The sequence below is a fragment of the Tyto alba genome, unplaced genomic scaffold (genome assembly GCF_018691265.1).
Source record: "Tyto alba isolate M040663 unplaced genomic scaffold, T.alba_DEE_v4.0 Super-Scaffold_27, whole genome shotgun sequence".
In the NCBI taxonomy this organism is placed as follows: Eukaryota; Metazoa; Chordata; class Aves; order Strigiformes; family Tytonidae; genus Tyto; species Tyto alba.
In genome coordinates this window covers 26,586,192-26,606,008 of record NW_024881301.1, presented here as the reverse complement: position 1 = coordinate 26,606,008, position 19,817 = coordinate 26,586,192, and the positions used below count along the sequence as shown (strand labels likewise).

General features: G+C 40.9%; 2 protein-coding genes across 3 annotated transcripts in view; one reads left to right on the top strand and one right to left on the bottom strand.

Annotated features, from left to right (window-relative positions):
• LOC104365109 (sodium-dependent neutral amino acid transporter B(0)AT3) overlaps positions 1 to 3,413 on the top strand; it is a 30,557-nt gene extending 27,144 nt beyond the window's left edge. The window contains exons 11-12 of the mRNA XM_032989004.2: positions 1,428 to 1,590; positions 2,610 to 3,413. Of these exons, the coding sequence (XP_032844895.2) occupies positions 1,428 to 1,590; positions 2,610 to 2,822 (376 nt within the window). The 3' untranslated portion in view covers positions 2,823 to 3,413. The remainder of the gene's footprint in view (positions 1 to 1,427; positions 1,591 to 2,609) is intronic.
• Positions 3,414 to 8,881: 5,468 nt separating this feature from the next.
• TERT (telomerase reverse transcriptase) overlaps positions 8,882 to 19,817 on the bottom strand; it is a 33,285-nt gene continuing 22,349 nt past the window's right edge. For both annotated transcript variants that reach the window (XM_032989009.2, XM_042798164.1), the window contains 6 exons: positions 18,126 to 18,311; positions 16,553 to 16,679; positions 16,194 to 16,255; positions 14,342 to 14,466; positions 13,841 to 13,978; positions 8,882 to 9,439 (listed from right to left, as the gene is read on the bottom strand). In XM_032989009.2, the coding sequence (XP_032844900.2) occupies positions 9,336 to 9,439; positions 13,841 to 13,978; positions 14,342 to 14,466; positions 16,194 to 16,255; positions 16,553 to 16,679; positions 18,126 to 18,311 (742 nt within the window). In that variant the 3' untranslated portion in view covers positions 8,882 to 9,335. The remainder of the gene's footprint in view (positions 9,440 to 13,840; positions 13,979 to 14,341; positions 14,467 to 16,193; positions 16,256 to 16,552; positions 16,680 to 18,125; positions 18,312 to 19,817) is intronic.

Sequence of the window (19,817 nt, the reverse complement as noted above, 5' to 3'; positions counted from 1 at the left end):
GTCACAGACACTAATTAAACTCACTCTTTAGTTTAGAACCTTTCCTACATCCTTTGTAATTGTAAATGTCGGAAACCTTATCTCGTTTTGACTAAACCTGCCTTCTTTATTCAGGGCCCTTCCAGCCCAGTAATCTTCCCAGTTCTCAGTAAGGATTAATCTCTTCCCCTCTATAATTTACTCAGTTACACGTTGGGACTTCACCTTTCCAATTCTTACTCTGGCACTGGGATCGGGAAGGTCCTGATTTTTTGTGGATCAGTTTGTATACTGTATAGGTAATGGACTCACATATGGCCAGTGTTGTTGCATATATCAAGGTGTTTCAGTATCATCCCAACTTAAGTCTTACCATAGCCTATGATTTTAAAAATAAGAAACTGAAGGAAAAAAATATTCCTCAATTACAGCTAAAGTGCCTGCATTAGATTTTTTAGATCCACTGTCAAGATCCTTGGAGTATTAGATCCACTGTCAAGATCCTTGGAGTATTTCCCATGTTAGATGGTGATAACTCCCAGGCTATATCATCACAAACAATTTCACACATCCCTCTTGATGCCCATACAGCTAGCCTAAATCTTCCATGATGCAGAAGTAGCAATAAAATCTGCTTTCACACACTACAGCAGACTCTGGATTCCACAGCACCTGTGTTTTCTCTGTTGTGCTAGTATACATATACTTTTTCCTCTTTGTTACTATGGAATATGACCATAGTCAAATCATTTTTTCCTAGTTCTCAAGAGAATTTCTAATATATTCAATTAGATTAACTGAATTGAAGACAAAGCTGGTGTTTGAAACCACACACACAAAAATCATAATTCCTATTCCAGATGACACAACTCTCCAGCTTGACAGATACAGGTTATCACGTAACTATCAAATCCAGGACCATATATCTATGTCCATTCAGCATACAAAACTGTAAGAGGTATACGTAAGAGATCAGCTCCATGCCCAAACGACTGTTGCTAGTAACTGCAGGGGAAGCTGGCTCAGGTTGCAACAAATTTGTCCCTGACCTGATTTAATTCATTTGGTACTGGTTAATTCAGACTTCTTTCTAATAAGTTATGCTTGTTCCCTTGGCAATTTTGTCTTTTTTAAAATGTCTGAATAGTTCTGCAGAACTGCTGTAATATTCTCATCACTTATTTGTGCCTAGGAACCTTAGACTAGGTGCTCAGGTAATGTACAATGACAATGTAAACTGATCATTCATCCCTGGTAGGGGTCAATAAACACCTTCTTTACTGATACTATTATTTACTTAAGTCTATAGTAAATTATTAAAGAAGGATATGGAATAGAAAATATTTAGGGAGCTGTACAATGTGTTTAAAACTTACAGAAAAATATGAAAAAGTGAAACTGTTACCACTTAGAACTGACATCATCATAAACATGCTTCCTCTTAAAAGGTTCAGTAAAGATGTGAAATGGATGACTGGACGAAAACCCAACCTCTACTGGCAGATCACATGGAGGTTTATTAGCCCTCTGCTCCTCCTAATTGTCTTCATGGCCTTTGTTACTCTTCAGATACAGAAGCCGCCAAGCTATGCAGCCTGGAACCCTAAATATGTATGTTCCCGAATATTTTCAAAACTTCTAATAAAAGCAAGAGCTGTGCATTTTTCTCCTTTACCGGATCCATTAAAATCCTTGCCATCTACTGCTTACCTACATCCCGCAGCCTGAAGCGATGCAGCGCTCAGAACGAGAAGGCTCCAGTATGCACAGAGGTTGCACATACTAAAATGCGTTTCTGTTAGCAAAGCCCCTTCCTGAGGAGCCCCGCATACTCTGTGCTCCCTATTTTTTACGGGCGTGTAAGGCACAGAACTGTGGAAGTGAAATGTCTCACAGACACTCCATACCTACAGGGGGTTCAGAGGTGGAACAAATGCATGAGCGGAGCTTTAGAGCTGCATAACAGATGCCGGGGATGAAAACATTTACCAGTGAGAACTATCAGTGTCACTGGGGCCCTGATGAATATATGAATGTGTACTTTGGACAGGCAGGGAGGGAGGGAGGGAGGCAGGGGTACAGGAACGGTGCTCATTAATTCAGCACCTGGGTAGGGGTTGGAAGCTCACACCGAACAGGGATTACACAGCCGCCGTGTCTCCTCCAAACACCACTGAGTATCTATCACCCCAAAATAAAACTCATAGCCACAGACCTGCAGAGATTGCATTATCATCACTCCCTCAAAATCTCTCGTACAAATCTTCCCTGTTTGGCAGAGAGCATGCTTAGCAGTTGCTGAAACCAGCTAAGCTTTGAACACTAACAAGAATAATCAGAGCTTAACCAAGAGAAGGTGAAAGTTTGATAACTCTTTGGGCAACCCCTGCATCCCTAGTAATCTGTCACACTTCCAGCTGTAAATCTTTGAAACTGTGAAACATTTACAGCCATCTTTAGACCCATGGGAAGGGTATACAGAGGACATGGCCACTGAATGCTACTGCAGAGCAAGAGTAAAACTTCTGCTGTCCTTACTGTAACGGCATAAGAAAATGCAAATGGAAATCGTAGCAAAATGTAAGTGTACCTACCAATTATTTCTTTTGCTTGCTTTTTTATCTCCATAGGAAGGCTTCCCTATGAAAGAGCAGAAAGTTTATCCACCCTGGGTGATGGCCATCTGTGTGCTGTTAGTTGTCCTCCCTTGTGTGTTTGTACCTCTGGTAGCACTCGTCCATCTGATCAAACGAATGTGCAGAAGCAAGGACTCAAGCTCTGTACCACCGGCACTGTTTCCCTGTCAGGGAGCTAACAGCAACTTTTCCCATCCCAAAGAATAAATGCCCCCTGTATCTGTCTGTAAGTTAAAAAAAGACAGCCTTTGTTAGACACTATTAGCTGTAGTATGGTATCATCCAACCAAGCTGGTTTATGCAGTTCCTATGCTTACAGCCAATCACTAGCACTCTATATACAGTGCTTCTATGTTTCCTTTGTTTTCAAGCAATTTCACAACAGTTATATTCATCCTGTCCCTCCTACGTCCTGTCCTGAATCCTGCATACTGACCAAGTACCAGCCCTAATGCTTTAACCATTTTCACATAATTACCAACTTCATGTCCCTCTCCAGCCAGACTTTAAACTTGGGAAGCCTGCTAGTTATTGCAAGTGCCCTTTGCCTCCCCTCATTTCTCTTCTAAAAACCCAGTCTGTTCCTAAGGGTCAGGAACAAAAAAATTGGAACACATGCACCTAGAGTTTCATTCAGTGACCCCCCCTCTGAGCGATGTAGAATGGAAGCTCTTAAAGAGTAAGGACTCCTCTCGTTCGCTACCCTCTACTTTTTGTAAATCCCTATACACATTTAAATAGCAGTTATTTTGTGATTATTTCGTATTCTCAAGCATTGCAAAGAGCAAAAATAAAGCATCAGCAGTTAAAATATGTACATTTAAGTAAATTTGAGTAATTAATTTTGCACAAATCTCTTATCCTTGGCAGATTCCAGAATTTATTGTAGTGAAAATTACTGTGAAAACGAATGTCCCCAGTTTTTTTTCCCCTTAATTTCTCATACTGAACACAGTAGGTGAACACTGCAATAAAAGTGCAGATATATGGAAGCCTCTCAGGGAGCTGCAACCTTACATGACATGACAATTCAGTTAATCTTTACTTAAAACCAGGTTTTCCTGTACTTGCCTGCAAATCCTGGCTACTCTGCAGTGATGGGAGATGAGGATCCCTTTTGCAGAGATACTTGAGCAACCAGCAGCCTCTGAGAAAATAGAGGGAAAATACATGAGGATAAGGTATGACAAAGCCTTTAGGCTGAGTACTTAAGAGAGTCAAGGAAAGGAGAGGAAGATTAAGGAAAATGGAGGCAATTTCAGTATTTAGCTTTGTGAGAGGCTACACACTAGCAGGGCTTCATAATGGGTAACAGGGATTTGGCCACACAGTGAAGATGAATGAGACCAACTCAAAGTCTGCAGAGCAAAGGCAGTTACCTCATGCCCTGAAAGAGGCACAGGGGGAACTGCAAGCCTGGGAGGGAAGAGGGGATGATTTTTACCTTGCTGCTTAAGGAAAGAGCAGGGTAAAGAAAGGGAGACTTTTAAAATTTTTTATTTAGATTAAGTAGCCCACTCACACAGCTGCTGCTTCAACCTCCTCTCCTGCAGCTAACCTGGATAGCAAAACTCCCCTGGAGCAGTGATGATACTAGAAACAGTGGTGTCCAGTCCGTCACGATGACCAGAAGATCGAGACCACCCCGTGCCTCTGCCCGCTGGGAGGCAATGCACGGGTGAACTCACGGGTGCACAGCAGTTGCCAGGACGGAGCCTCCTGCCCTTCCACCATGTGGGATGAGTGGTATTGCCTGAAAACGAGTTAAGCGCCTGGGCTCTGCATGCTTCTGTTCCCAAGAGCCACAGACTTGGCCAGCCGTCTGCATGATGATGTCCAGCAACTCCCCACGGTAGCCTGCCAACAGCCCTGGCCCCCCAAGTCAAAAGAGGGGCAAGTGCCCCAGAACGGAAACAACAGCTTCTGTCAGCTGAAACCTCACAAGTCACAGAGTTTCAAGCAAACTTCTTGATGCTCTGCAGCTGTGCACTGTAAAGGCACTTGATAATGACACAGAAGATTTCAGTTGCCACTCTTCCTGTTGCAAATTAAATTTGAAAGGTTATGAGTAAAAAAGGTTTCCATAAAGAATGAATAATGACAGAAACCCACAATATAATTGCAATTTTGGGCATATAGTCATATAAAAGCTGTAAATACACAAATAAGATTTTTTAATTAACTAAAGTATACACTCCATATTCATATGTCTGACTACAGATAGCTAGATCTTCCTTACAATCATATATGTGGAGTATATGCAGCAGGTTTAAGTATTTGATCAGAGATCTGTTCTTAAAGAAAAACACATACAGACACAAGCTGCGAAAGGAATTAAAACTACAAATACATGACTTTCAAGTCTATAAATTGATCTCAAGTCACTGTCATGGCAGTCAGACTTCTTGACTTTTAAGCTGCCCTTACCATGCACCCGAAGGGAGACCTCGTGGGTCGCCGGACACACGGTTCAGCCTGGGATGGGACTCAAGGGGAGACAATTTTCATCTCCAGTAACTACAACTCATGGCAGGGAAATGTACTAGCTGAAGTTACTGTTTAGCCAAAGCAGGCATGTAGAAAACGTGTTGAGCAACTCTTGCAGGAACATTGCTTTTCTATTCTCAGTGCATTTCTGATGTGACCTCTACTAAAATTTCTGTGCTAGAACTGTAGCCTTATTCCAGTAAAACTAGCGCTGCAATCTTCCCCTGCTTGTTCATATGAAGCACGACATCTTACAGATATTTTTTCCTCTTGAATAGCATGACTGAACTTGAGTAAGCACGTGCATGCAAACATGAAACTGAATCTGTGTCAAAGTCTTACAAACTAAGCGCCTTCTACTTCTGCTCACTCTCCTCCCAATCTTTTACCTGCTTATCCCATCAGATCGTCTTTGCTATAATAGTCTGCTGTAAATTCTTACCATTCTGACAGACAAGAGTCTTTTTCTAGAATTGTCTAGGCTGTAAGGACAGCCTGGATTCTTTGGGGGGTAAATCTTAAAGGACACAGACACAGGCATGGTGATATTCAGCCTTAAGCAGAATCCATAGCCCCGAAACAAGGAGCTCAAGCACCTGTTAAATGGAAAAGCCTCAGAAGGACCACTGCAACAGCAGTATGAACAAGGAAGCATCCAAATGATCATAAAACAATAAACAGAGGAAAGCTGCAGAGATAAAAGCAGAGTCCTGGAACACAGGCAGTTCCCTGCATTGCAAAATTTGATACCTACCTCAAATTGAGAGTCACAGTCCACAAACCCCTCCCCAAAGGAAGCAGGGAGGAGGAAGATGTGTTTGATGGATGCATCCAGATGTTACGACTTCCTCTAGAGGGGCTTCTGTCAAATTCCTCCCTTCCAGCGCTAGAGAGACACTAAAAACCAATTTTCAGCCCTATCATTCTTCCTCCCCATAAACAGCCTCCAGCAAGCTGACTTGCAGAGTGGTTTGCAACACCTGCAACATCGGCTGCACAGTGCAGTTACACTGAATGGCTTAGCTCTCAACCTCTCTGCTTACCTTCTCCTAAAGAGCTCAACCTTCCCTCCAAGCCTCAAATCTTTTGCAGTTTTCCCAGCTTTCCAATGATGATTGAAAAGCCACATTACAGGTTCAGAATTCTCCTAAACCGGTTCTTTCAATATTTCCAGATTCAAGTTATTCAATCCACCCAAACACTTCCTGTCAGCAGTCGCTGATTAACGTACTACCTTGCTACCAATTAAGTAGAAAATATTTTACCACCATAGTATATTGCACTATTTTTTAGAACAGTTCTGTACAGATGTAGCTTTATGGAATATTTCTACTTTCCCAACAGTATAAACATCTAATTTTAGAGCATTAGATCTATGCCATTGCTATTGTTAATTTATTCCTTACATATATTTTCACAGCATTTTTGTCCAATTGTCGTAACCTGCAGCAGCAAATAAGTAGAAGTTTCTAGTACAGACTGCCAGCTCTTCTTTAAATTTCCAAATTCTCCGTTTGCTAAAACACATCACAGTTTCAGCATTATTTTCGCTTGCCTTCTTAAATGGAGGATATTTTTAAACGAAATAGTTTTGTGACTTCTGAATTGTTCTTGTATCTGTTTACAAACAGCCTTCAAAACCAGCAGTTACTGTTTAAAACTGATGAGTCAGCAAGTAGTTTTGGGGGACAGGCAAACATCAGCTCAGAGAATTGCAAGCATTGCATTCACGCGTTTTTATGAAATTACACCTTCAGCTGAGACCACATCAGCAGTTTGTATTATGGCAGTATACACTGTGATACAGAGCAAAAATAGGCTAATCCAGGCCACTGGTGATGTTTACGTTCCCTCCACTCTCCGTGTTAGAGCATCCTGTGAAAGCCGTATAAGGAAGCAACGACGCTGGAAACAGGACCCATTTTTCTGAGCCTGAAGGTGGAAACAGCCCCATCCTTTTCTACAGGGGGGAGCGTGCTGAATGACATCAAAAATTTGTCCTTAAAACTTAGAAAATAAAACGTGTTTTGGCTCACTGGGAAAAATCTAAGTTCAAATGCTTAGAAGCAAAACTATCTAGAACTACCTTGCTCTTGGATGGGAGCAGCGAGGTTTTCTATTCCTCCCCAGCCCACCGATTTGCAACACTGACCGGCACAGCACAGCTCTTGCTTCAGTTATCTACCCCCCTTAGCCAGGGCACCCCTTGGATCACCCTGGAAGTTTGCCTTGCGCCAGCTGTTCACCGCAGAAAGGCTCCCTGCTCCTCCCAGGGGCCCATCCTCCCCGTACGGATTTGTGCTGTGGGATCCTGGCGGGTGAGGTCTCCTTTCAGGCTGCCCAACCTCTGGTCCAGACCGTTCTCTGAAAACAGGCGTGCCTGTTGGCTCTTGGGAAACGGTCGGGCTCCTCTGCCCCCGCCTCCTCTGGGGATTCACGCAGAACGCGGTGACTGGGACGACGTGGGCACGCATTTATCCCCACTGCTGCCCGCCAGCGCAGCCTTCTGCAGCCCCGCACGCAGAACCCACAGGCCTTGGTGCAGTAAGCCGTGGAGAGTCAAAACTGGTACCACCCCCAGGTACCGCAGCGGGAGAGGGGCAGTGAAGCAGGGAGGAAGGAACGCGCAGCCGCAGAAAGTCAGGGTAAAGGGTGAATGGCCCCAGGTAGGAACAGCTCCAGCCAAAGCGTGGGAAGTCCTCCGAGTGCTCAAGCCTCATTCCTGACAAGGCCCTCGCTGCAGCATCTCGCTGCCCCTTCCTGCCACACGATAGAAAATAAAACTTCCTGCACTGCCAGGCCTCCCTTATGTGATGTTGTCCATGACAGTGTTCTCTCCCACCAGTACCACTGCAGAACAGTGGTGGGGGACTGGGGGGTTTAAGTGTTTGAGCTGCTGGCTGGGGAGCAACTGGGTTGTTCTTCATCTGCTCTCTGCTCCAGTAGGAGCAATTGTTCTATGGCTTCTTACCTTTTTCAGATTTTTATTTTAACAACGCCACTTCACAGAATGAAGAAAAAAAAACCAAAACAAAACAAAAACCAAAACAACTGTATGACTGACTCTGTACGTCTTGACATTTTGAACTGAGTTCTGATGTTAATGGACAGACTGCAATGCTGCAAATCAGCCTCTAGCAGCTGTGTTACCAATCCCTGCGTGGTGGTTGTCCATCAATGCCTTGAAAACCATCTACTGAGTAACACTGCCTACACCCTGTTTCACTCCAGCAGGATATCTTCCATTTGCTTTGAGAAAACTCCCCAGCAGCTGCTGTTTAGCCTGTAAGAACAACAGAAGAATCCTAATAAAATAGCTCTGCATTACAGCAATTCAACACACGAGCCTGGAAGAGAAAAAAATATATGGGCAGGTTTACCAGAGCATCCACGGGGCAAAATTCAGCTGTGCACAACATAACACCACTAGGGCTAGACAGCACTTCAGTAACATTATAGAGCCAAAAGTAAACCTAAATAAAGAACATGAAATGCAAACAGAAGAGTAATCTACCTGGTATATTATCTAATTAAGAACTTTTATTTTGTAGGTATAAATGCACCACCATCATTCTGTATATCACTGTATTAAAAATATCATCAAGTATTCAAAATATATAAAAACATACACAAAACATAACCAGCTTTGATGCCGAAATTTTCGCATATATTGGCTGTGTTTGCCAAAGCATAAAATTTCTAGCCTGTACACTTTGCTAAGCAGTGCCATGAAACACACTTGCCCTGTGCAGGTAACTGTCTGTCAGGACATAACCCAGCTGGACAGGATATTAAAGATTACTATAAAATAAAGGTATTGGAGACAATACTTGTTCCTGCAATTAACCACACATTTTATTATAAAATATTCTGTAATACAAAGAAGCCAAGAACAGTTCTTGGGAAACAACACACTGAAACAAGAAAATAGATCTGTTCATACAGAACATGGTTTAATGATGCCTTCGCCAAGAAGATGGGAATTACTGAGTGAAACCATGTCAATTGCTTCAAGTAGCCTGTGACTCTACAGGCAAACACAAACAAGAAGGTATTAACAAAACTGTCTGCTCTTTTTAAGTCCTTGCCTGGTATCTGAGAAACAAACATGGAAAACTTCCGAGTGAAGTTGCTTTCAGCCCACTCTACCAAAATAAACTACAGAGAAAAGTCATCTAAGGACTTAGCATTTATTTTCAAACCCAGAAGGATTATGAAATAAACCTCAATCAGTTAATCCAGGATAGCTTTGAAATCTTGACAAAGAGCCGGTTCTGTCACTGTCTTCAGTAGTGCCATGGTATTCTTTGGGATCTTCCTGAATAGCTGCATCTTACCTAGCAAAATATCAGAAAACAATTCATTACTACTGCAAGTAACTAACAATTCTGTTTTGGGGGAAATGCTAATAATGTAACAAAATCAGTTCCAGCTGAATCCAGTTAAAAAGTTGGAACACCTGGAATATGGGTATAAAAGAAGCTGTAATAAAATATGCTGCTATTCTTCCACCTCAAATCAGGCTAATAAATAAAAAGGTTAAAAATCTTATGTTAAAATATTAACAAACTAAGAAAATCAATGAGTGAATTCCTCCCACTGTGTCCTAACTCTTCTCCGTTTGGATTTAAGAATTTAAAAAAATTTTTGAAAGGTATAGGATCATATATTCAGTAACTATATCCACAAAAAAAGGCCTTCTGTCAAACCACAGTTGCTTTGAAAGCCCCTATTTCAAACAATGCTAAGGACAAGGGACAGGTCCTTAACTGGTTGTGAGTGTTTACCTACAGCAGGAAGGCATCCCCAAAGTGTTTCTTTTCCCCTCTGCATTCAGATATGACATTAAAGCAGCCTATGCTTGGAGCTGATGTATACAAAAAGATGAAAAAAAATAAAATCACATGGAAAATGCACCTTTTGCTATAACACTGGCACCAGCAATTTTCCGCTCTGTGTTTCCTTGCAAGAGAAGAGAAGCTAACTTAAAAGCCACCGTTACGGTGGAAAATTATGGAGACTAAACAAGGCTCAGAATCAGAAATGAAATTTTTGTAAGAGGACATAACCGTTTTGAAAAGCAGAATACCACTGAGCCTATTGGCAACGGAATTATAGACGATAAAAAGGACTTTTTAAAGATTAGGAAGAACATGTAAAATCCTAGCAACAGTTTAAGTTTGTTACCTAAACAGAGTTGGCAAGGCTGTTAATGGTGCAGAAAGGCAGAAGTGCTCAACAAACATTTGTTCTGTATTTGGAAAGGAGACAGATGATGTATTTATATCTTATCATGATAAGGAAAGACTCTTTCTCCTTTCCCCACTGGTAATAGGAAGGATGTTAAACAGTAACTATGCTTTAAATACTTAACTCTGAAGAATGATGACAACTTGTACAGACAAGCCCCTGATGTTGATAAATAACAGATTCTGGAATAGTGGGAAGAACCTTCTCCCCAAAACCTATGAGCTTGATATCGATTCCCATGAAGAGTAATGGAAAGGCATGTGCAGACACGGAAATAAAAAAAAATTAAGTTTACATCAATTCCTGTCAACAACATGATCCCTACAGGAGTAATAGGTTTTATATAGCCCATACAAACTCCAAAATGGCAACAAAAAATGTACTTGTTAAGTCAACACAGGTGCTATTACCAGCCTTGGTTATCTCTGTGCTACAGATTGCTGTGCCACAGAGAGACATTGAGCTAACTTTACAGGAACACACCTGAGAAGCAGTGACTTCCCTGTCACCTGCTTTCCAGAAGTAAGACAAAACTTAAGATACAGTGTTTAAAATTAGCTCCAGTATCTCTACAAAATCCTCAGCTCTGTAGTCTCTACAGCACCTCTGCAGCATGATGGTCTGACCACAATAACATTGCCCAGGAATAAGTCTGATGCAGGCCAAACGAAAGTAACTGGTGTCTCTTTAAATGGATTTTAGTGCATTCCTGCAGGAGTGGGAGACTTAGTATCTTACTAAATTCAGAAGAAAACACAAATATAAACATGCCATACAATCAGATAACTGAAAAATAGCCTTCATCCATGGTCAGAGATCTAGGACACACGGAGATAATGCTCACATCAAGGGTATGCATGTGATTTATCACTACAGATTCCGGGATGGCTTTGTACAGCTTTACAGTACCAGCACACCAATGCCTCACCTTCGCTCCTGCCCAGCCCTTAGGTGGGGCATCTGGTGTCTTTCTAGTTCCTTCTCAAAACCAGTTTGAAATTATTTTTAAAACCCCAATCAACTCTTAAAGGAAGGAGAAAGGCAGGTGGGAAGCAAATATACATGCAGCCAAAGCACCTCTCAAAATTACAGTCACTGGTAAGTATTCAAGTTGCATGACAAGCTGACCCCAAACAGATACCTTCCTGTCAAATTACCTAGTAGGCATTTCGGGAGATTTTCCCAGAATCAGGAACTACAGAAGTGCTCCACCAAGTATTGTATCAACCCTTGCAGCACAGGTGGAACAGGGCTAGTGGAAGTACAGGTAGGATTTCAGGGGGCTATAGGCAAATGGAGATCTCGGAAATGGCAATGGAGTTACTTGGGACCCAGTGATCTGTTGACCAATCACAGCAAACACTTTCATCTTAGAAGTTTCACAGTAAAAACAAGTCACAGCCTGCGAATTGTTTAGGCAGACATTAAGCAAAAATCTCTGCACCCTTGATCTTTCAGCAGTGTATCTGAAGTCTCAGTTACTTCCAAAACAAACTGGGCCTTGTAGTTAGAGAGTTGTCTTGACATTGTGGATGTGAAGAACAGATTCTGCCTCGGATAAGGTAAGATTTATGAAAGAATAGATGGAAATTACTCTTTTCAAGAGAACATCACCACTAATTTTCTATTTGCCTTTGGACTTTTCCAGTTCCACCCTCACAATACTCAGCAAGTACAACATTAATAGTTCTCCCCCAGAATGCAGGAAGCAAGGTTATTCCATTTCTGCAAGGGCAATTCTCACTGCCAGAGAAGACAACTGATAGATGGTCAGCTTTCCCTTCCTGGGTGCATAAAGAGTTAGGCCTGGACCACATGCAAGTTTTGGGTCAGTATGGGTTGTACTGTTAGGGGCTGTACGGGTACAGCAGAAGGAACTTAACGACAATCATTATTCCAATTAGGAAAATTCTACCTCTACTTCCCAGTGTGATTTTGTGGACAGCAGAGATCACTTTTACAACAGGTGCACACACCCATGGAAGATGAGATTCTGCTGAACAATAAAGCCGCCTGGGGCTGCACCTCCACCCTGAATGTACTTGTGAGGCTCAACAGCTAAGCACGCACAGAGACTGATGGGGGAGCTTTGGCATGGATTGTGGTCTGACAGTGAAAGATCCCAAGAGCAAAACCTTCAGCGTTAGAGATGAAAACTCAGGCGTGCTCTATCTGGAACTTAGAGAAGTGACCCAGCTCCCTGAGAAGCTGCTACCCTACGGGGTGTGACTACTGCATTCTCCGCTCAGTTCTTCAGTTTCTGCCCGCTCCAAGTGAAGCAAGCAGTCATCTCTTCCCTTCCCGGAGGCAGGCCTGCTTCCTCTGGGACTTCCAGAAGGGCTGAACAGAACTGGCTTCGCAGCAGCACGGATCAGACATGGTGCCTCTGGTTTTGGTGTCAGTGAGTAACTCCGAGAGAAGGAGCTTCTCTGGGAGAGGCTGCTGGAGCCCTGCTCCATACAGAAAGCCCATAGCTGTCAGGAACGCGCCTGGTACAGTCCCAACCATCAGTTTGTTTTCTGTAAATGTTTCAGGGTCTCCTTTGATATGTTCACACTGCACCACCAAAAATCAGACTGTCTGCACGCAGGCGTTGCTGCAAGCCTTTGGTATGGGAAGGAAATGCTTCCTTCCAAAAGCAGAACTGCTCTCTTTTTGGGGCACTGGGCCCCAGCACGGGTACTGAGGGAAGCTTGTGATACAGTTCAAGTCAAACAGGGGTTATTCTGGAACCTGACAGAATAATTTCTCAGTATCGTATAATAAAACAGCCCAAGTAATGACTCAGAGTGCAAATTGCTGAGTTAGTGTTGAGAGTCTGGTTTTCACTGCAGCTAAATTCAACAGCAGTACTGCCCGCTTCACAAAAACTTACTGCTGTTCACTTTTAATATCTCCGAACTGAAAATTCTATTATTTTCTGTGTCTGGCCTGGGGACAGACCGCACGACTAGTCAAAGAGAGAGCTCCCCAGAGGCCAGGTACACAGACAGCATCTTTCACTGAGTAGAAGAGTCAGAGATTTGCCAACACCACTCAACCCCCTTACATGCAGCACAGCAAGTGCTTCTGTTTCCAAGTGACCCCAGTGACGCTTTTTTTGGTAAGAGTTTACACTGCAGGAAAACTTATTTAGTTGCCAGTTAATCTACATTTTTAAAAATAGAAAACTAGGCATTCACATCTCATTTAGTTAAACCTGCTGAGAATGATTAACCCAATCGTATTAAGTTTCCTGAAACGTACAAAGTAATTGAGGGCTGAGTATCAATAGCTGTCCCATAAGAACAAGGCACTAGAACATGCAGTGCTGAAAAACATACCATTTTAATTTGCCTACTTATACTTAGTAAATTTGATTAAAATCAGACAGCTCATTAAAATGCATTTTAGAACAACTCTTTGTAACAACTTCAAAAAATCCATTAGATTCCAAATTTCATCACGATTAACCGTATTTCAAACTGTAAAAATAACTGAATACTTACAGATTTTTAAGGGCTTAAGCAGGCATTTGTAAATAACTTTGTGGTTTGACAGTTTGACAGTGAAGGCATGGTAGCAGAGCCATTCTGCTGCCTCAGAAGGGAACACGCCAGATGCACCTTTGTTACCTAAAGCAATCCCTACGGACAGAACAGGGAAATAACGTCACTGAAAATGATGAGCATTAAGAAGTATGTCTGATCTCTCCTCTCCTATAAAATCACTCCAAGCCTTTTTTACTAAAAACCTATGTAGTCAATGAAGTCTCCTATGTTAGCAGAGAGCTAACAACTAAAACCTGAAACATTTTAGTATCTTCAGAAAATTGATTTAAAAAAAGAAAACCCACACTGTGATTCCTATCATGCATTCTATATTTTTCATTCTTGATCTTTATCTCAAGATTGTATGATCTGATTGCACATCCCAGATATTTTATCTGTCTGAAAAAAAAAAAAAACCAAACCCAAACACGCTACTTCATTGTCATTAACATGCTATACCTGTGTTTTTTGCTTTCAGGATAGAATAGCAGCATGATGCAGTCTCAGAGATGATCCTTAGGAAGAAACAAGGATTGTTTCTAACTTGCTGGTTGAATGGAAGTTGGAGAACACAGGCATGGAACCTGTTCACAAAAACAGCCTATTTAATTACAAGTTATTTGCAGTATCAAGTGAAACTGATTACATAGCTTAGGCAATATACAACATTTAAAAGCACTCAACTGTCTTTAGCTGTATCAAAACTGTTAGCATAGCACACCTCTCCTATATATACACATCCCTGGAGTGTCAGACATACATGATGCTTGTTTGTAAATTCTGACCTGAAAGATCTTGAAGCCATGTGCCTCAGTAACAGAATTGTCTTCTGAGGTTGAATGTCTTACGTGCAGGGAAAGTTAAACTGCACACCCTCACTAATTCCATATCACAGGCCATGCAGCCAGAGAACACCCACATGAGAGAGTGCAAAAGGAAGAGAAAACAAAACCAAACCCAACCCCACAACAAATTCTGTTCAGGAACTTAAGAAAATAGACCTCCAAATGACATAGTGTTCCACAGGCCAAGACCCCCACTTTTTTTATCTATTTGGAAGCCAATTTTATGGAAATTACTTGTATTGTATGCTCCCTTACACCTCTGGACATATTTTAAAACGGCAGGCTTTTTTTATTTTGTTTGGTGTTTTTTTTTTTTTTTTTTTTCTTCAGACTTGCATCATCATCCATGTGTTTGCTGAATATAATCAACAATTACAATGCTCATTTTTAATCACTCAGCGATGTATATACTTAACCCAGCATAAGCGTAATCACTTCAAGATACTCTGAAATTTTTAAATATTTAAAGGATAAACATAATTACCCCACTGTATTGCAGAGCTCTGGCTGAACTAACCTGACACGTATGCTGTTAGCGTGGTGGACAGTTTTTTAACGGTATTCTAACATAAAGACCTCTATTAGAGCACTAGCATAACAGTAAGCAGAAGTAACTAAGTAATCTATGTGCAACGTTAGAAAAAAAACATAATTCACAACACAAAGTTTAAGAGTTTGACACATCAGTGCTCTACTAGACAAGTCCAATTAAACTTCTCGGACACAAGAATGATACAGGCTTAATGCAGACCAAGATGAATTTAAGAACAAAACTAAAACGTCACTTCTTAACAAATATGAGCCTAGAAAAAAGCAACACCTGATTTCTGTAAAGAGGGAAGCACCTCTTACACTTTTTTTTTTGCATTAAAACAATAAACAATTACTTGGCGTTGCCAATCATTCAGTTTTCAATGTATAGAGATTTGTATTTTCTCCCAACTTGCTTATCGGTTTTGATTTCTTTCCCTCATCCACATCTAAAACATCTACTTCCTCTGCTAGTCAAGAACAGCTCACGAAAACCAAGATATTACCACTTAAGGAGCAGTTAAGACATTATCATCAGATAAGAAACTGCAATTAACTTGGCAGAATGAAACCTCACTTTAGGTCAAAGTTCTATATGATTTTAATAGATACAAAGTTCTAAATATAAACTGGTAAATGGGTGATAAGGCTCCTTGTCATCCTCCTGAAGCAAAACAGACTGCTTTTCTTGAGGTCAGCTGTCAACACCAAGAGACACTGAAAATCCATTTAGTGAAGTGTCACTTAAACACACACCTCAATATAATCCTGTATCATGAATCTAATAATATTACGTACGAACAGTGCTGAAACAAGAATAATGTGACTTACCACTGCACATTTACGCGTCACGCTTCTGCCTAATCCGTAGCTCCTCCATGTGTCAAGAAAGAGTAATGAAATATTCAGAGTTACTGCATAAGACAGTGACCTACCTGTAAGCCTGAAGTAAAAATATCTTGTAGATGTTAATGAAAACTGTTCTAAGGCTGTTGATCTAGAACAGAACAGAAACAGAGCTATAGGAATATTGTAGTGTCACAACAGGATTTTTTCAAGTTCAACAGCATACAGTGATTTAGAGATCCAGAGAAAAAAACATTTTATGCTAAAGTGCAAGGATTTCTTTTATGTGCCTAAATTAACAATGTTGTGAAGGCTCAGTTCTGGAAGGCGCTGAGACCCCGCAGTTTAGCTGATGTCAGCATTTCCAAGCTATGTGGAACTCAAAGCAGTTTTAATGCTCTGTCTCACTAATCACAATATTTCCAAACATCTATTTCCGTATTCCCACCTGTAAGTCAAGAAATAAACAATGGCATTTCAGTTTGAGGACTGTAATCAATTTGTATTTCATGTTTTTCCCTGCTGTTCTACTTGAATTGAAGGAAAGACTTGATCTGATAGAAGTACAGGTATAACTAGAAAAAAAATGAAAAAAAAAAGTAGTTAAACTCCATGGGCTAATAGACTAAATTCTGTAAAGTAAGCCTCATTTAACTTCACATGTTACAGAGGTTGCCCAGTAATCAATGACCTAGTAGCTAAAAAATTACTATAACTAAATTCAATTTTGAAAGAGACTAGATATTGTAGCATTAAGACTATTAGCTAAGGAACAACTTCGATACCTCAGGGCTGAATAATTCACCCTGCTAAAAAACCCAAGCCAATAACCTTAAACACAAACCAGATGTACTTCTAAAACATGTGGTCTAGCCAGACCATTATTAACGACTCCAATGACAACTACATTATACTCTGTGATCCACGCCACGCAGGAGCTCAGCCTGGAAGCCACCTCAGTTCACCCTGGTGTTCCAGTTACTCAAGTCAAGCCTGTCAAAAGCAAGGTGGCCCTTGCAACTAACACCCTCAGGATTCTGATTAGTGTCTCCGAGACCACGAGCACCAATGTCCTCAATGTCAACTATTTCTTTTAGAAACACAGCTAGTGAATAAAGCTCTCTGGGTGTTGATTTTAGTCCTCTGTTATTACAGAAAATCATGTCATATCAATTCCTTTCCTAAACTGACCAAGCTTTTCTGTTCTCAAAGACTACTAAAAAACTTCACCACTCTGGTGATGGAAAAACCTTCTCCTAATTTCCCACGTAAACCTGTGCATGGGCTGTTTATACCGAATACAGTCAATAACACAGCAATATTAATCTTCAGTTTAAACAGTTCTTTCTTGTTAATCTTTAGCAGATGTTTAATGCCATCTCTAGTAGCCCACGTAAAGGGTCTACAGAGCTTTCCAGTAGGATACATTGTCCTGTCCTGGGTTCTATGCCACTTCAGACTGCTTTGTGTATATAGTCAAGGTTGCTAATTTAGAGATCACTTCTACCCTACCCTACTGTCTGAAGGGTACCAGAGGGAACACCTCTGATGTTGAAAGGATTACTAGTCCCTCTAGTCTATACAAAATTAATCCAAACCTGTAGTTCATTTAATGCTTACTACTTCTTTTATGAAGGTATGAAAAAATAATTTCAGAATAATAAATGTAGCTAGATGATATCAGGTACAGTAGAGTGCATAATGGTGAAAGAAGCTGAACTGAGGTGATTGAAATAGCTTTCTCAGAACTATATAGCCACCAGATGGTGTATGACTTCTTGTCACTAGTGACCCATGCCACATTTGATGGTGTTAAGAGTATGTACACTCCACCAGGACAAAATGAAGAAAATAGTAGGCTGCACAGCAGAATAAAATGCTTAGATTTCTGCGTAAGAAATAGAATTGTAAAATCTATTTTGCAGCTAATTCAACTACATTATTCACAAGACATCCTTGTGCTTCTCGCACTATGTATAATATACTGTGAAGCTGACACTGTAGTATACAACTCTACTTACCTGGAGTAATCACAGTAAACCTCAAGTGTCTGTATATCTAACAATAAACCACACCATGGGATCAATCGACAATCTGGCAGCTGTTTAAATTTGGAACATCCTGGGATATCATCAACAGGAAAATTCACAACTGTCTTATTGGGGTTTATTAAAAAGCCATACTCGGGAATACCCATTGCTAGAGTCCTAAAACAGATATAAACAGTTAGCCAGACTTCCCCCAGCAAAAGCAAACAAGAAACCCCATCACGCCGCATGACACGTACATATCTTGCACAAAAGGACAGAAACCAAAGAATAAAGAGAACTACAACCAACTCTTTAGGTTAAGGAACACTGCTAGAAATAAACAAAACTGAAGATATTAGAGGTAAATAAATACATAAAATAAATAAATAAGCTTAACAATATGAGGACAAAGGAGAAAAAAACTGTTACAGTTAATGCAAATTAAGAACTTAAGCCATGAAACATTTGAGACAAGCCGGATAAACTACACCCACAGAAACCACTGACATCAAAATCACTGGAAAAAGACAGATGAAGAGTTATTGGTTTTGAAAGTTAACAAAAACAAGTAGAATCCACGTAACAGGAGCCTCATTTATCTGATGAAACGTTTTGAACTTTTGCCACAAAACTTTCCCTAAGGGTGTTTTCATTGCCAGAATGCCTGCTGATTACCTACTACACACTGGATCAGCAGTGTCACCTCACGGACAAGCAGCAGTTTGTCTTAGTGATGTACTCATGTGCAGGCTTCAACCTTTTAAAGAGTGAGAGGAAGAGGTAGGCTCTTCGTGTGTGGGAGTAACAGTCATAATGCTGTCTCCTTAAAATTAACTTCTTGAGTCCCCTGGTTCTAATACTGTATTAGAAAAAACTGTTACTACTCACTCCTTTTGTGGCAGGGTTCATAGGATCTGTATGCAGTTCTGGAAAACGTGTACAGAAGAGGCTATTTGTCTACAAAAAAATCATCACAGCTGGCGCAGAAGTTGGTACAGAACAAAGATGCAGATAAGTTCAAAGGGCAAGCAGGACAATATCTACAATGCTACCGCAAGTGACATTTTATAATAAAAAAATGTTATTAACAGCTTGAGGCGTCCCGAGCCTCTCTGTTTGACTTATTTCCATAACTGTAAATCCACACATTCCTAGAAATTTCTTTCTGTTCTGATAAGGAAATGATGACAAATCAAGTCTTTGAAGTACGCTATCCACTATTTAGTACAATTTATACTTCAAACTGTACTTAATGGATTTCCCCATCACCTTTCAGGCTCACAACAGAGCTGCATCCTTCCAACTACTGAAAAGCATGATGCAACTGGCTGCATTGCACATGCTAAGCTTTTCTTCAACACCTCTCCTTTGGATTCTTAAAACTGGCTTTGGCATCAGCAGAATTCATCTTGGATACTGACTGTACATTCACATCCACAGTAACTAGGAACCTCTTTTGGAGACCCATTAAAAAAAAAAAAAAAAAAAAGAAAAGGTAGTTCTGAAGCAGTCTAAAGCATTACCGTTTGAAAATGGTGTGAGCTGCATGCTGCCATGCTATCAGTATCTTCAAATACTCACCCCAGAATACTAATGACCAGCAAATTCTTAGCAATATTGAAACAGAGAAAAGTTGCATTCTTTCCCTGGGAATAGACAGTAGTAGCACGCCTGCCCAACCGA